The following is an 18416-nucleotide window of genomic DNA, read 5'->3' as shown; positions in this document are numbered from 1 at the left end:
GCTATTCTTAAGAAGATTTTAAATTTAAAGATCTTCTCCAAATATCTTCGTAAGTAAAACATTGATCTACAATTCAACCACCGGGGATCATAATTAAAAAATAAATAAATAGATAAATTAACTGTGTAATGAAGCTTTCACAAAAATTTTAATAAATATTTTCTGCTCCAATGGTTCTGAAAAGATTTGAAAAAATACTCCATTAAATTTTCATTAAATCTGAATTATCTCCCCCTTGAAAGAGGGTCTGGCCCTTCATTTGACCAAATTTGAATTTCATTCACCCAAGCATGATTTGAGGCAAGTTTGGTTGAAATATTAGATAAGTGGATCATGAGAAGAAGATGAAAATGTGACAACGACAGGGTCTACCAACTAGTCCGAAGGTTCACTAGTCCAAAGACCCACTATAGTCCAAAGGTTTACAAGTCCACGGCCCACTAGTCCGAAGGTTCACAAGTCCACGGCCCACTAGTCCGAAGGTTCACTAGTCCGTTCGGAAAAAAATTACGAACTTTTTGTTTACATATCATAACAAGGAGCCATACATACATACATACATATATATATATATATATATATATATATATATATATATATAAATCTATATCTATATATATATATATATATATATATTGCACAAACTTTAAAATAATGTTTGTTTGCCCTTTCCCGACTAAGGGTGAAAAGGGAAGGTATTGTCACAAGGAATACACATGTGAATATAAAAGCCATAGCTCTAGATCTAATCAAAAGTTATGGGCAATGTTAAAGTTTTTGCGGATAAGGCAAAAACAATATACCCCTAAATCTTCGATTCCAGGGGGCGAAAAAAAAATTTTCGCGTTATAACCCGCAAATTTCGCGAATAAACGTGACAGTTGCGCGTTATTACGCGTAACTTTCGCGTTACAGCGCAAAACTTTCGCCAATTAACGCGAAACTTCACCGTTATAACGCGTTAGTTTCGCGAAACTTTCTCATTATAACGTGAAATTATACATATATAGTTATGTTAATCATGCAGGAACCCGTAATATGGGCGTATCATACATTGTGGCGGTGAACTTTATTGTTAAAATTTAATGCATTTTTCGATAGTTTTACTGCTCTGGTCAAATCGTGTATGTGTTATATATTACATAGTTATTGAATTACACTTGTTTTTGTTGCTTCTTATGTTCAAAACTTTTTCTTAATAGCTGTGTACAATGAATCAAGTGCTATATTTAATACAGTAAGACACGTTCTTAGGAAGTTAAGTTCATGATATTTTAATGCCATGGGAAATGGAAATCACTTTGCTGTAAGTGTCAATATATTATAAGCGGGTTCGCTATAAGAGTATTTACTATATATTGAACTCCATAGAAAAGAACGATGCTTGACTGTTCATTAAATAAATTAACAGATATATATAAAGAAAAGTTCCGAGCTGAGTATGAAAAAGATTAACAAGGAAGTTGAGGTCTACCATAAGTAATTGAATTACATATTACAATCCCCCATGTATATATAGGAAAAAGTAAATGATTTATGTTTTGATAAGTACTGCAGTTACTTGATTCTGAAGAAAAGTCAATTATAAATTCATAGATGTTCACCTTGAGCAGTCAACAGTGGAGAAAGAAAGGGTTGAGATGCAGGAATATAAGAATATAAGAAGGAAGTTTCAAATTTCTATTAGTAATTCTAAGTCGTAATATTAATAATTTGTGGTCCGAATTTCAAACTTCAGGAGCTTAAGGTACAATATAGAAGAATTCCGCAGAGCCACACACTTTGAACCGTTTAACTTACGGACTATATCGGGTTTTCTGACTAGTGAATCTTCGGAGTAGTGGACCTTTGGACTAGTGAACCGTCGGACTAGTGAACCTTCGGACTAGTGGACCGTCGGACCAAAGAACTTTCGGACTAGTGGACCGTGACAACAACGACGACAACTAGTCACAATGAAGGTACAATATACATGTATCTTCTACATAAAATGAATTAATTGACTAAGTTTGATGTTTCTAGGTCTAATAGTTGTCCAATACTGTTATGAGCCAGACATGGTTTTGCCATACTTGGCCATATTATCATGGTGGCCTACTTTTAATGTGCACATACCTTCCACCCAGTATATACCAGCCGAGGCATTGATTATTCTATGCCTCATAGTATTTAAGTTATGAGTCGGACACGAATAAGAGGCCCATGGGCCACATCGCTTATCTAAACATTTTGGCTAGAGAAAAAAAATCATTTAGTTCTAAAATTTTTAAAAATGTAAGTGGTCAAGATCTGAACATATTTCAATCGACACTATGTAATGAAGTTTCATTTTCTCTGGTCAAGTGGTTATTGAGAAGTATTTTAAAGATGCCATTAATTTTTCATGCACTAATTCTGAATTATCTTCCTCTGAAAGAGGGTGTGACCCTTCATTTGAATAATTTGAATTCCCTTCACTCAAGCATGCTTTGTGACAAGTTTGGTTGAAATTGGCCCAGTGACGTTCTTGGAAAGAAGTCGGAAATGTGAAAAGATTACAGACGAAACACGACATCCGGAAGCTGAGCACTCTGTGATCAGAAAAAGCTCATTTGAGCTTTCGGCTCAGGTGAGCTAAAAAAGCTAACAAAAAGACAGACAGTTGGACAAGAACACCACACAATAGTACGTCCTTTTCTATATATTCCTTTGTATGATTTTGATCGCCTATTGTGGGATTTGAATAAATTTGAATGAACACTAAAAAATGAAGCTTTCATGTAAGTTTCAATTACATGTATTTTGGTCCAGTGGTTCTTAAAAAGCAACTTTAAAAGATTTTTCCTATATACATGTACTCCTATGTAAAACTATGATCACATTTTGTGGACCTATCCTACTACCGAAGATCATGATTTGAACAAATGTGAATCTACACTATGTAATCTTGGTAATTAAGCTGTCGAATAAGTTTCAACTTTTCTAGCTCTTTGGTTCTTGAGAGGAATTAAGAGATATAAAAGATGTCACTCAATTTTCACCAATTCTTGATTAAAATCTCCATTTCAAAGAGGATGTGACCCTTCATTTGAACAAACTTGAATCCTCCTCATCCATGGATGCTTTGAGGCAAGTTTGGTTGAAATTGGCCCAGTGGTTCTTGAGAAATCGAAAATGTGGAAAGTTTACAGACGGACTGACAGACGATAGAAAAAATGTGAACAGAAAAGCTCATTTGAACAGTCAGGTCAGGTGATTTAAAATCGAATTGCAAAATGCTAACAAATATTGAAATGTTTCTTCAATATGTTAACATATATGCACTGCCTAGTAAATAACCATAAAAACCTTGTCATATTTCTTAATCACATTTAATGTAAGATATGGCTTAAACATACATGTGTATTTCATAAACGAGCATGTTAAATGTACATTTTAAAATAAAAGTCGTAGAGGAAATGATATTATTTCTTAGAGCAAAACTGCATGGTCTTCTGAGTCCTAGACAATCATCCTAGTAAGGAATGAATATTTTTTTTAAAACCTTTCTTTTACTTGAATATTGCTCAATATCTGTCTAATTATATCAGATAAAAGTTTCTTTTAATCTTTACTTTTGTTACGCTCAGTTCATATTTTTTATTGCAAATTCATAGCACAAAGCCCTGTAACCATAGCAACCAAGATGTTTTGAAGGAAATAATCAATACATTGATTCCTCTTTAGAAACATTAGATACATGTTTTTTTTTGGTCTATTTATAGCATAAACCTACACATTACATTTTTTTACTCTCATGACTTCGTTAATGTTACAATTGACCAATATAGTTTACATGTAGCCTTATCATGTTTATTGACTTATAAAACATTAACCGTTCCTTCATACGTGATCATTTACATTATTTGTCATTTCACAAAGCCAACCTGAAGAATCAAAACACCTGAAAATTTAAATTTGTTCAATTTTAGAAGACCGTTACCATGGAAACAGAAACTAACAGCAATCAAATACATGTATTTATTGGTTTAGTTTCCACAAATGCTTGTTCATATTTTCAGGGAAATGATCCATGATCTCTGCAAGCCAAATCAAACTGAAGGACTCACAGAGAATGCCGACAACTTATGCAAAAATTAAAGGCACACATCATCACCGGCGATATTAGGCCGTCTTTAAAATAATGTTTATTTGCCCTCTCCCGACTCAAAATGAAAAAAAAATTGGGTCGATAGGCAGGTGACAAAATTTTTTCCCCAAAAAAATTCAACTTGCTTGTTGATAGGATAAGAAAATTCTGGGGAAAATAGTAAAAAAAAAGTTTCCTAGAGGTTAAAAGAAGTTTTGAGTCAGGCCATTTTTAGCCAGTCGGTCATGAGAGGGCAAACAAACAATTTTTTAAAGATGGCCTTATGTGCAAAATCTCAACATATTTCAATCTACACTATGTAGTTCAGATCGACTGAAAAACTACTTATGAGAAAGGTTTTCCTCAAATGCAAATATGTCTCTTTTTTCTTGTCTGATGAACCTCTTTTCCACAGGCTCCATTTTCATAAGGTGTTTAAATAGCATTTGTCTTCATTATGACTGACTACGCACATTCTCACACCACATTTATAAGGTTTATCAGCTGTATCCGTCATGGTGTGTATGTGTCTTAAGTAAGGTGCCTGATTGGTTGAATGTCTACCCACGTACATTGCATATATATGGTTTATCACCTCTGTGTCCACAAGGGTGTAGTTGTAGGGTAGCTGAAACATAGAATGCCTCCCAAAAAAACACCGCACAAATCTCTAAGATTTATCACCTGCGCGTATGTGATCTCATATGTGTCTTCAAGTGATCTGATCGCTTGAATGCCTTCTCACACACATCACATTTATAAGGTTTATCACCCATATGTGTCCTTACATGAATCTTCAAAGTATCTGATCGGTTGAATGTCTTCCCACATACATCACATTTATATGGTTTATCACCTGTGTGTGTCCTCAAGTGTTTCTTTAGGTTATTTGTATAACAAAATGCCTTCTCACAAACAACACATTTATAAGGTTTATCACCTGTATGAGTCCTCTTGTGTACCCGAAAGGTACTTGAATCAGAGAATGCTTTATTACACACATCACATTCATAAGGTTTATCACCCGTATGTATTTTAATGTGATTCCATAAGTGTGCTGACTGCTTGAATGCCTTTCCACACACGCTACAGTTATAGGGGTTATAACCTGTATGTGTCCTTCTGTGTATCTGTAAGTGACCTGATTGGTGGAAAGCCTTTCCACACACATCACATACATGAGGTTTTTCATCCATGTGTATACGCATGTGTCTATTTAAATGAGATTTTTCACCGAATGTTCTCACACACAAATCACATTTGAAAGGTTTTTCACCAGTATGTGTCCTCATGTGTCTCTGCAAATGATTTGAACGGCTTAATAGTTTGTCACATATGTTACATTTATAACACTTTTTGCTTGAATTGGCACTAATCTCCGTTTCGTTGTTGTCAGCAGTAAAGTTTTTTAACTTTTCAGCATCACTTTGAATATGTGAAGTGATCAAATAAGCCATTTGTTCCTCCTGTAAAATTGACAAAATCACATCTTTTAATGCTATATCAAGGTAATTTGTTTGATAATATTAAGACAATAGTCAATCATGACTTGAAATAACCAGTGGTATGCAAAATACGTACGCAAAATACCTCCCTCTTTCATTCTACAAGGGACAAGAGGCCCATTGGCCACATCGCTCACCTGACCACATTGGCTAGGAAAAGAACATATCAGTTCAGTATTGAAACAACAAAGCTTTGCTGTTCTTGAGAAGATTTTTCAAGTTTTTTCATATATATTCCTATGTAAATCTTTGATCATCCATTGTGACCCCACCCTACCCCTGGGAGGCATCATTTGAACAAACCTGATTCTACACTACCTAAGGATGATTCCACATGAGTTTCATCTTTCCTGGCCCAGTGGTTCTTGAGAAGAAGATTTTTAAAAGATGCTATTAATTTCTCACTAATTTGTTACTGTAATTATCTCCCCTTGGAAGGGGGCATGAATCCTCTTCACCCAAGAATACCTTGAGGCAATTTTGGTTGAAATTGGCCCAGTGGTTCTTGAGGAGAGGTCGAAAATGTGAAAAGTTTACAGACAGACGGACAGACAGACAGCTAGACATACGGATGCTGGACAAAATGTGATCAAAAAAGCTCACTTGAGCCTTCGGCTCAGGTGAGCTAAGAAACATGAAAGTCTGTCTCGAATGGAATTCGGTGAAGATCCATGTGAGTGTCTACATTATGATTCCAAATCTCAATTTACCTCTTTCATGTACCAACAAATCTTTGATATCAAGGTGCATTACAGGCATCAAAAATACACAAAGGGCAACAGACCTTTGAGCCCCTGTTTTAGGTCTCTACACCTACAGACATTCTTTGATCTGATACCCCAGTAGCCAAAATTTTAACAAATATGAATCTGCACTATCTAAGGATGCTTGCATTTTTATGTGAATAGTCATGATCAATTGAAATGTGACTTAGAGACAAAAATTCCCTATCTATTCCCATATTAAACTGGTTATCCCCTACTACAATTTGAGGTTCATCATACCTTCCCTGCGTACTTTGGAAAGAAATATTTTAAAAGATCTTGAAATTATGACAAGAGGCCCAAGGGCCTTAACGGTCACCTGAGTATAATACAACAATTTAGAAGTTAAATACACTGATAGTTGAAGCTTTGTTGCCCTAAAGCAAGAGAAGAAGGAAGATCAGGATCAACAAAATAATTAGTCTAGTATTCAGTATCAACTCATAAATTAAGTTCTAATCTGTCCCCCACTTAACACTATGCAGACTATTAACAAACTATTAGTGCTTCTGTACTATTTATAAACCCATATTAAGACCTCTAGCATTGACCTCTCTTATGGTCTTTGAAGAACTTTTAATAAGATAAGTTATTTTTGTCTCATTTTTATTTATCTATTACTTACAGGTCTACCTGTTTATTAAAACTAAGAAAGTACTTTTTTAATTATACGATAAACATTCTTGCATAATTATCTTATTCTATTAACCTTTCAAATACATTATTTACAGTGATTAATTATGAAAGGTGAATGGAAAAGGGGAGTAACTTCTCTCAGTAGAATACAAATTAATAGAGCCCTGCCCAGGACCAGAATGCTTAGACCAATGGTCCAGATGTTTAAAAATTTGGTAAAAATATGCTTACTCATATCATTTAAACTTTTACTCAGTTTGCTTCCAATATGCCCAGAAGCAGAGAAGAATTTCACAGGTACAATGCATTTTCACTACAGATTCAACAAAGCCTTACCCTAACACCACACCAGAACCCAAGACCAAGGGTCAAGAAATTTACAAATTTGGAAGAGTTACCCTCATCATCATAACTATGGACTTCAAAGAATTAACACTTTTCCACTATATTATCAAAAGCCCCCCCCCCCCCCCCATTATGCCAGAACCCCTGACCCTAGGACCACAAGATTTAAAAATTCTGTTCGAAGCTCCCATTTTCATCATAGCTAAGCAATTTATTTATCAGCTCAACACTAAGGAGCAGACAGGATTAATTAATGATTAATGGAATTAATGCTTTTTCACTATATAATCAATAGAGCCCCCCCCCCCCCCACTCCGAAAGAACCCCAAAAACTGAGGCCATATATTTAAAAATCTTGGAAGAGGCATCCTTGTCTATCATAATCATGCACTTAGTTTGTTTATATAATCTCCAGGAGCAGAGAAGAAGATTTTCAAAGAATCAATGCATTTTCACTGTATAATCTATAGAGCCCCGCCCTAACACCAGAACCCCTGACCCTGGGGCCAAGAAATTCACAATTTTTGAAAAGGCATCCTCATGCATCATAACCATGCACTTAGTTTGTTTAAATAATCTCCAGTAGTAGAGAAGAAGATTTTCAAAGAATCAATGCATTTTCACTATATAATCAATAGAGCCCCACCCTAACACCAGAACCCCTGACCCTGGGGCCAAGAAATTCACAATTTTTAAAAAGGCATCCTTATGCATCATAACCATGTAGTTAGTTTGTTTAAATAATACCCAGGAGTAGAGAAGACAATTTTCTCCTGTCCCAGGGGCCATGGCTTTCACAATTCTGGAAGAGGCTCACCTCCTCATCATAACTATGTACTTAGTTTATCACCTTAATGCCCTGGAGCAGAGGAAAAGATTTTCAAAGAATTAATGCATTTTCATCATATAGTCGATAGAGCCCCACCCTAACACCAGAACCCCTGACCCTGGGGCAATGAAATTCACGATTTTGGAAGAGGTACTCTTGCTCATCATAACTATGTACTTAGTTACTTTATTTAATATCCAGAAGCAGAGAAGAAGATTTTCAAAGAATTAATGCATTTTCACTATATAATCTATAGAGCCCCACCCTAACACCAGAACCCCTGACCCTGGGGCCATGAAATTCACAATTTTTGAAAAGGCACTTTTGCTCATCATAACTATGTACTTAGTTACTTTATTTAATACCCAGGAGCAAAGAAGAAGATTTTCAAAGAAATAATGCTTTTTCACTATATAATCTATAAAGCCCCGCCCTAACACCAGAACCCCTGACCCTGGGGCCATGAAATTCAAAATTTTGGAAGAGGCACTCTTGCTCATCATAACTATGTACTTAGTTCCTTTATTTAATACCCAGGAGCAGAGAAGAAGATTTTCAAAGAAATAATGCATTTTCACTATATAATCAATAGAGCCCCGCCCTAACACCAGAACCCCTGACCCTGGGGCCATTAATTTCACAATTTTGGCAGAGGCACTCTTGCTCATCATAACTATGTACTTAATAACTTTATTTAATACCCAGGAGCAGAGAAGAAGATTTTCAAAGAAATAATGCACTTTCACTATATGATCTATATACCCCCACCCTGGGGCCAGAACCTCTGACCCTGGGGCCATGAATTTCACAATTTTGGTAGAGGGCTCCATGCTTATTACAATGATGCCAACAGTTTGACTGCTTGATGTCCAGGAGTAAAGAGGAAGATTTTTAAAGATTGTATTATTTTTGGTGGTTTTAGCCCCACCCCTCAGGCCCCAGGGGGGCAGGGACCATGAAATTCACAATTTTTGTTCCCCTTCACCCATAGATGCTATATACCAAATTTGGTTGAAATTGGTTGAGCGGTTCCAGAGAAGAAGCTAAAAATGTTCAAAAGTTTACGACCGACGTACAACGACAGACAAAAACAGATAGCAATAGGTCACCTGAGTTTACTCAGGTGACCTAAAAATATGGAAGTTAAAAGATTGATGGATGGAGTGAACAGCATTACAGGGGACAGGTGATCTGAAAAGCTCACATGAATCCTTTTGTTCAGGTGAGCTAGCATCCTTATCAATAGTGATATCATTACCCTTAACCTTCATTTGAAGATTTTTCTTTCATCCAAAGAGTCTTTAAACAATTTGGACCAAATACCTTAACCTTTTGACTAAGTTACGTTACATGTATTCTTAATTTTACAGATTTCTTTTTCTTTCCAAACAATTCATTGCCTATAGAGCAAATTCAAATATTAAATACAATGTAAAGGGCCCATGGGCCTTGACAGTCACCTGAGTATCATGAGTTTCTTAGTCTGTGACCACTTTAATGCAACCCAGAACTTAACTCTGGACTCACATCCAGAGGGAAACTAGACTCATTGTAACGTTATCATATTATTTCAGCTTGTCATCGTGAATGTTAGGAATATAGAAGGCAAGGTACAGCAGATACTAGATTTTCTTCTGTTTCACCCAGGGGCTTTACTCTTGGACCCAGGGAACATGGTTATTATAATCATGCAATCACTTTCTTGCTAGATGTAGACAAGAAACTATTCAGACTTTCAAAAATGTTATATACTTTCAATATGTAACCAACTCAGCCACATCTTGAGGCCTGAATCCATGGGTACAGGGGCCATTATTTTTGGAGAAGGCTAAGTGTTAATTTGATCTTACAACCGTGTTGTAGAGAGGATTTTCAAAAGTGTAATATATTTGCAATATACATATTTGGCCAACTTAGGCCTACCCCTGAGTCTAAAAAATGGCAAGAGACCCGGAGGCAATGATCTTATCAAATTTGATAAAGAGCTAAGCATTTATTTAAAGCATGAAAATAGTTTGCCCGCTAAATGTCACACAGTAGAAATGTCACACAGTAGAAAATATTGAATTTCATACATGACCAAACTAAGCCCCAGTCTAGAGTGAGAATTGATTATTATTAGATATAAGATTGATTATTGAAGTTTTGCATCCCTTGCAAGATTATTTCACCGATATCAGATGTCAGCAAATGCTATTAAAGAGTTTAAAATCAAGACCTTTAATCAGCACTCAGGACCATTATGCAATAATTCTTTAGTGTGTCAACCCGTGCTTTGACATGGGGCATAGGTTTTTATGGTCTCATTCAAAAGACCCACAACTATAACCTCAAAGTGCCAAGTACATTTACTGGCAAATATCAAAAGGATAAGTTGCTACCTATTTTTAATTGACTTAGGTTGCATTCCAAGACCTTCCTAATACAGAGTAACAGTTCTACAACCAGAGCTTTTCTGAAACTTTATAAAATTTTACATTTGACAGACTGACAGACAAATTGGCACAGTAATTACTATAGAACCTTGAACAGGGGGTTAAAAGTCATTTACCTTTATCATTTTCTGCTGTTGATTTTCTTCTTCCTCATTTGCAGGGTCAGAATTCTTGATTATCAGTTTCTTTTCTACAATCAAGACAAAAATTATGTAAGGACATTATAAGAAATTTTGGCAGCCAAGGATGTTAATAATTACTGGGACAAAGCATCTAAAGACTGTAGCCTTTACAATTCAATTTCAAAGTTAACAACAAACAAATTCTTCTAAGACAATGTTGTTGGCATATTTTGGTTGGTTGGATATATGTTGTTTTACATCCCATTCAAGAATTTTTCACTTGTACAGAGATGTCACCATAGCCTGCGTGGCGCAGTGGTTAGAGCGTCTGCTCTAGAGTTGCAAAGTAAGGAGTTTATCTTTACGTTGCGGGTTCAAATCCCACTGTGGGAAGTGGGGACTGGTCTTTCGGATGAGACCCTATAAACCAAGGTCCCGTGTCGCAGTAGATGCTGGCATAAAAAAGATCCCTCACTGCTCAATGGCCGTAAGTGCCGAGTATAGGACAAAATTTGCAGCTCTCCACCAGCAAGTGGTGGCGTCTCCATATGAGTGAAAAATTCTTGAGAGGGACGTTAAACAACATACAAACAAAAAACAAAATTGATGTCACCATATACTGGTGAAGGGCTTCAAATTTAGACCTATACTTGGCACTCAGGGCCATTGATCAGTGATGGTTTGTATCATGCCAACACCTACCAAGACATTGGACCTCAGTTTTATGTTTTCATCCAAAAAGACACATGGACTTTCACTTCAGCTCTTGACTCCAGAGTGAATGTTGTTCTGGACAACATAGTACCCCTTTGTACCATCACCATCAAAGGCGACTCCCTCAAACAATGGTAGAATGACTCAATCCATGAAGCAAGACAATGGAGAAGACAGTTGGAGCAAAAAGCCATGAGCTCGGGCCTTGAGGTACATAGACAGATGCTTGCAGAACAGACATGTCAAACATGTTCACTTCTTATGTTCGACATGGTTTAGTAAAGAAGAATCAATAGTTCAGTGGTTACAGTGCTTGCAAGATACACCAGAGACCCTAAGTTCGAGTGACAGTGGAGACTTCATTTTCACCAACTTTCACTTTCACTTACCACTATGCTATTGAGACCCGCTGTCTTGACTGCCTTTCATAAATCTGTTAACTCAGTGATATACACAAAGGATTTTCTATAATATGCTTACCAGTTGATACATCATCTGATACTTGATTTTCAGAACAAGACTTAGGCCACATCTTGATATCAGCTGACATAATCTAATTACTGCTCAACAAACCTGTAAATAAATAAACAAATCATTTAAAGCCTTACATTAATTCTTGAAAATCAGAGAAAAATAACTTTGTAATGCCATTTTAATGATATCACTCATTGAAATTAGACCTAGATATAATGCTTTATTTGGAAATAAAGTAAAAAATCAACAATATCTATAGTTACGCGATCTATTATATTGATTACTGATAAATGCATGAAAGGAGCCAGATTGCTCCTGTGTACTGTATGTGTACTTTAAAAAGCAGGCTTCATATTTTATCAGCTTTGGAGCAGACAATGATGTGCTAATTTATGAATGCCACTAAGAAATCATTTATATATACAATACACGGTCCGGACATGAGTAGCGCTAATTCATGATTTCATCAACAACTCCATACCCAGTGATTGCTCTAAATTTTGAATACACAAATTTATGTACTTGTACAGTATATAAATTGTAACTAAATACACATCTGACTGATTCATAAAAACTACAAGAGGCCCATGAGCACATTGGCTAGTCAAAAGCACAAATCAGTTCAGTATTGAAATGATTACGGGGGGGGGGGGGGGGGGGGGGGTTTAAACTACGTGATGATGCTTCAATGTCATTATAACAAATGGCTTTGTTGTACTTGAGAAGATTTTTTAAAAAAAATTTCCCATATATTCCTTTGTAAAAATTTGATCCCCCATTGTGTCTCCTCCCTATCCCAGGGGTCATCATTTGAACAAACTTGAATCTACACTACCTGAGGATGCTTCCATATCAATATGACTAAAATAGCTTTTCTGTTCTTGAGAAGAAATATTTTTCTATATGTTCTTATGTAAAACTTTTGATCCCCCACTGTGGCCCCACCCTACTCCCTGGAGTCATGATTTGAACAAACTTGAATCTACACTACCTGAGGATGCTTCCATATAAATATGACTCATCATGGCTTTGCTGTTCTCGAGAAGAAGATTTTTAAAGATTTTTCCTATATATTTCTATGTAAAACTTTGATCCTCCACTGTGGCCCCGCCCTACCCCTGGGGGGCATGATTTGAACAAACTTGAATCTACACTACCTGAGGATGCTTCCATGTAAATATGACTTATCATGGCTTTGCTGTTCTTGAGAAGAAGATTTTTAAAGATTTTTCCTATATATTTCAATGTAAAACTTTGATCCTCCATTGTGGCCCCGCCCTACCCCCGGGGGTCATGGTTTTAACAAACTTGAATCTACACTACCTGAGGATGCTTCCACATAATTATGACTCATCATGGCTTTGCTGTTCTTGAGAAGAAGATTTTTAAAGATTTTTCCTATATATTTCTATGTAAAACTTTGATCCTCCATTGTGGCCCCGCCCTACCCCCGGGGGTCATGATTTGAACAAATTTGAATCTACCCTACCTGAGGATGCTTCCACATGTGTTTCATCTTTCCTGGCCCTGTGGTTCTTGAGAAGATGATTTTTAAAAGATGCTATTAATTTTTCACTAATTCTTTATTATCTCCCCTTGAAAGAGGGCGTGGCCCTTCATTTGAACAAATTTGAATCCCCTTCACCCAAGGATACTTTTTGGCAAGTTTGATTGAAATTGGCCCATTGGTTCTTGAGAAGAAGTGGAAAATGTTAAAAGTTTACAGACAGACAGACAGACGGACAGACAGACAGACGGACGCCGGACAAAAAGTGATCAGAAAAGCTCACATGAGCCTTCGGCTCAGGTGAGCTAAAAATATTATATTTAACATTTCTAGTAAAGAATTTTGCCCTGTTTACAGGAAGAGATTAATTCTAATTAAACATAGATTTAAACATGGTGCTTAAATTTGAACTGTATTCACACAGAGGAATTAAAAGTTTAACCCAAAATACTCTAGGAAAGAGAAGCACTGGTGGTAAAAATAATGAAGTCATTCTTTTTCTCATATTTCGTTTATTTCTGTAAAGGTTTGGACCATCAATATCAGTTTGGATAGCTCAGTAGAGCACTTGACTAGTGATGCAGGGGTCCATGATTCGAATCCCATACGGCCATACATTTTGTCCTATCCTGTTACATAAATTGGTGTCATTGACCACCCCTGGACTTGCAGGTAAAAGTCCTGCCAGGAGCAAACAAGATCTCATGTGTGTCTTCTACAATGAGGACTATTTAAGGAGGGAGGAATGTAATGGTTGCTTTGGATATTAACCTGGAGAGCTCAGTTGCTAAAACACCTGAGTAGTGATGCAGGAGTCCAGGGTTCAACTACTAGCCCAGCCATACAATTTCTCCTTTCCTGTTACATTTGTACATTTATACCTAAATTACTAATTTAGTATGTTCTACATATCTTAAAGCAGTTCTTTCATCATATACATGTATCTTATAATTTGTTAGAGATTTTGATAGAATAATATTGCTCCCTTCAGTGTCTGAATGAAGTTCAATTCTTCATGTCTCTAATCCATTATATTAATTGTCCTCAGTGGGAATAATAAAAAAAATTGTATGCAAGATATGTATATCTTTAAATATTTTAGAATCTGAATTGAATTTAAAAGTTATAAAGCATGTTTTTTGATTGTAGCAAGTATGAGTCAGAGGGGACCTAAAAAATAAGATTTGCTAAGCACATTCTATACATAAAGGTCCCATCATCAAGCTAACACAGGCGTATATCCTAAGGGACAAATCGCATCAAAATTTTGAATTTTTATTCATAAGCGGCAGTGAACTGTTGGGAAAACACTCCACTTAATACGCAAGTTTCGAGATTATCTCCCTTGGTGCGCTCTTTCGTTAGGGAGGGGAGTTTTGTTTCCGAGTAAGCAGGCAGGTGGGACAGTTATTTATATATTGGATACATTACATCATCTATATACCATCATAACTGATTTGGGGATGAACACTTCAAATCAAAAATTACCGAATTAAAGTAAAGGCGTCATTTTTTTCAATGAGCAAAAAATCAGAACAAAAGAAAATATCATGCAGTGGATAAGAACTTATCAAACAAGGGAATCTCAAATAAATACACACGCATCTGATCATTGCACGTTGTCATTCTGAATGACTTTTTCCCTCATAATAACTTCAAAGAGCCCAATAACTCTTAAGAAAAGGTTTGTACAATCAAAGAATTATTTTTTTTACAGAGAGTTCTTTCATTTTCAAGTATCCTAATTGAAAGTAAATTTTGTAAATATGTATAGCAGAGCTTTATAAAACCATCAAAATGATCATTGCTTAGCATTATCATCTTTCTAAAACATTAAAGGAATTGTAAAAGCCATAGCAATCATTCATTTATTTATGCACATTTGTATACATTAACAACCTGTCCCACTTTCATGCTGATATGGATACTTTCTGCGCCTCTATCGTAGGAGAGTTACAATCTCGAAACTCACGTATTTCATTTAATATTGTGAGACCAGAAAAAGATTGACTTACTTTCAATTATTTTAAGGCCCGGGTTTTTTTAGCATTGTTTGTAGCTATTCCTAATACATGTAATTTGTACTTGTTCATTAAAAATTGAGTCACATAACATCAGTATACAAACATAATTATGCTACATTGCTATAGATGGAAATTAAGACAAATTAATTAATAATTCTCAAAGCATTAAAATATGAATAGATTTATTGATACTGATAAAATCTAATATGGCATAAAAGAAATTCTCGCAATTCGTTAAAATTTGATATTGTGTACAAGGGTAGGTTATCTTCAATGTAAGAATACTTTTAAGTTTCGATTTCAAAATGATGTGTAGGATATGGCCTTTTTGTTTATACATGTATCAGTATATGGAATATATGGCACTTTTTCCTGCAGTTTAAAATCTCAAAAGAGTTCCTTTCCCAGCATTCAAGGTGTGTTACACAGGATTAAGTGGGTAGACCTGACCAATTTTAACTTCTCAGACATCACAAGCAGAAAAACAACCCTGAATGTGTTACAGAAGTGTCAATGCCAGCCCCTCTTATCTGTAGAGTCTAGATAGGTAACATTTTTGGTGAACTTTATGCAGTAAGATATGTGAAACAAGTTAAAAGGCAGTTCTGGCACAGAAACACATCGATTTGAAGCATATTCCTCCACCAATCACATCCAAGGTTTGTATAGAGCATAGCCGAGTCAGCCGAGAATTGTCGATTGGAGCTTTAATAGTCGCGCCGCTCGTCACTGCTAGCTCTAACGAAAACGCCTGGGCGAAGAGAAAATTCGGACTACTGCACATTCATTCAATAGAATTTTTTTTGGCAGTAATTGTGGACCCACAATGCATCATTTGTTGTTCTCGCTGCTAACATCGTTCGCACGGTAAAAACAACTAAACATTCACAAAAAATAAACTCAACTTAATTTAATGGATATTGCATACAGGTAGTAGATTAAACATTCTTTGTTTAAATTTTTGCACTTTTCAAACTTTGCCTATGGAAATGCAGCTAACATACGACGTCATAGTCTAGACGTTCAAAATGTCTCATGCGGTTTGAAGAGGCGGATCTTGAAATTAAGTGAACAATGTGCTCGCCCTAACGGTCGCACCGTGAACATATTATCTTTTATATATATATATATATATATATATATATATATATATATATATATATAAATTAACAAGGGAGACAATCAACTCTGTCTATCTAATATTTGAATAAATGGAAAGCAACTCCATTGATTTAGTTTCAAATTTTCACACCTCCTGACTTTGGAAACGTTTTTCAGAGTTTGCCAGAAAGACCCGAGAAGATGCGATGACCTGTCAGAGTGAGTATACATTGCGGCTAAGCGCTTTTCAGTACTTTTTTCTCATGTACATGTATGGAGGATTCTCTGCGATTGAATAACGTCATCTTTCCTTGCAATGATACATTTTTAGAAACAGCTTTGGGTAAGAGTCAATCAGGCGTAGATGATTTAAAATTACCTACTTTATGTACTAGAGCTGAAATAACACATGCACTTGTCTTGATACACCAGTCCATCAATGCATCATGCCTCCATCCAGTGATCCACTTCTTTGGTGTAAACAAACCGAAATGTCGATCCCGATTTGTAATGATCAAAGAAAGAGGACACAAATGAATGAATGAATGAACGAATGAATGGATGAATAAATAAATAAGTAAATTAATTGATTAATTAATTAATTAATTAATTTGTATCAGAGTTCTTTAAAAAAATCCTTAAATTCTATGGTAAAGAAACAAAAAAAAAAAAAACACACACCAAATTTTGCCCCCCCCCCTCCCGAAAAAAAACCCTCGTAAAATTGTAGGACGAATCATATATCATATGAAGAAAAGTGAAAATGGCTACTTCATCTCCCTCTTCCTAGATAAGTTTTTCGTGTTTGGAAAAGTTATTTAGTTATCGAATGATTTTTTTTTTTTTTGTTGAGTTTTCATACTAGACCCTTCTTTGAAAAAGAAAAAAATCCTTCTGCGCATGGATAGAGAGAGTTATAAAGGATTCCCCCCTAAAAATGAAGAAAATATCCTATATATATAGATACCAGTATTTCAAAGAAGTTTATATGGAGATAACATGGGTAACGTCTTTTAAAAAGTATTAAACATTTAATGTCAAAATACAATATACATCAATTATGGACTTTTTAGACGGGATATAACACAAATAATTAGGTCAGTTTCCCTGCTCTTATTTTTCAGTTGTCTCCTCTTGAAAGAAGACAGAGTCCTTTATTAAGTAAAGAATAGAATGCCCTTCATCCAAGGATGCTTCGTAGCAAGTTTAGTTGAAATTGGCTCAGTGGTTCTGAAGAAGAAGCTGAAAATATAAGTTCCTTTTGGATTTTGTTGATGACCAATTACAAGTACGAAAATTTCTGAATTTCGATTTTATTGAAGAAGCAGTTGTCTATGATATCAAAAAGTCTAGTTTTCGATCTATCATGAGGAATGGTTTTATAATAGGTATAGTAAAGTCGTACGTTCTGATGTTATTTACGTTAGAAAAAAATGGTTTTTAAGTTTTCTAAAAGCTCTTTAGAGTTTTTGAGGATCCACATCTGATTTACACCACTTCTAGAATATGCAGGAGCACAGTACGCTTTACAACAGTTAATACTTTTGCTAGGAGTAAAGATAGGGGCTTGGTAGAACATTTTCTAGATCTAGCAATATACATGTATCTTTTTTGTAAGAATTTTTATGAAGTTAAGAAATTCAGTACAGGTAGGGTAGACTAAATTCACCTTGTTTGACTGTGCAGAATGTTAAAAGTATATTAATTAATCACTGAAATGTGATTTTGAAGAATTTCATCCTTGGAAAGTGAAATGTGAGTATATGTAGGATTTCCACACGTCGAACTAAAACAAAGTTCATCCAAAATATAGTTATAATAATGAGTCTTACAAATAATCAAAGACAAATAG

At 35.5% G+C, this 18416-nt stretch overlaps 1 protein-coding gene across 1 annotated transcript; it reads right to left on the bottom strand.

The window, feature by feature from the left end:
* Nucleotides 1-3367: 3367 nt before the first annotated feature.
* Nucleotides 3368-17016, bottom strand: LOC133201153 (zinc finger protein ZFP2-like). Its single transcript, XM_061336936.1, has 4 exons — nucleotides 16948-17016; nucleotides 11939-12031; nucleotides 10739-10812; nucleotides 3368-5574 (listed from the first exon to the last, which is right to left on the bottom strand). The coding sequence occupies exons 2-4, from the start codon at nucleotides 12006-12008 to the stop codon at nucleotides 4789-4791; spliced, it is 930 nt and encodes a 309-aa protein (XP_061192920.1). The 5' UTR covers nucleotides 12009-12031; nucleotides 16948-17016; the 3' UTR covers nucleotides 3368-4788.
* Between the last annotated feature and the right edge of the window lie 1400 nt (nucleotides 17017-18416).

This window comes from Saccostrea echinata, unplaced genomic scaffold (assembly GCF_033153115.1).
Source record: "Saccostrea echinata isolate AGI-Se365-2 ecotype Australia unplaced genomic scaffold, CSIRO_AGI_Sech_v1 ptg000042l, whole genome shotgun sequence".
Lineage (NCBI taxonomy): Eukaryota > Metazoa > Mollusca > Bivalvia > Ostreida > Ostreidae > Saccostrea > Saccostrea echinata.
This window is presented reverse-complemented; position numbering and strand designations above follow the sequence as displayed.

Excerpts from the sequence above, each read along its gene's own strand:
- LOC133201153 (XM_061336936.1), bottom strand. The coding sequence starts at position 12,008 with ATGTCAGCTGATATCAAGATGTGGCCTAAGTCTTGTTCTGAAAATCAA. Across the intron at positions 10,813-11,938 it reads ATCAGATGATGTATCAACTG|AAAAGAAACTGATAATCAAG; the intron begins GTAAGCATATTA and ends TCTTGATTGTAG. Across the intron at positions 5,575-10,738 it reads AACAGCAGAAAATGATAAAG|GAGGAACAAATGGCTTATTT; the intron begins GTAAATGACTTT and ends TCAATTTTACAG.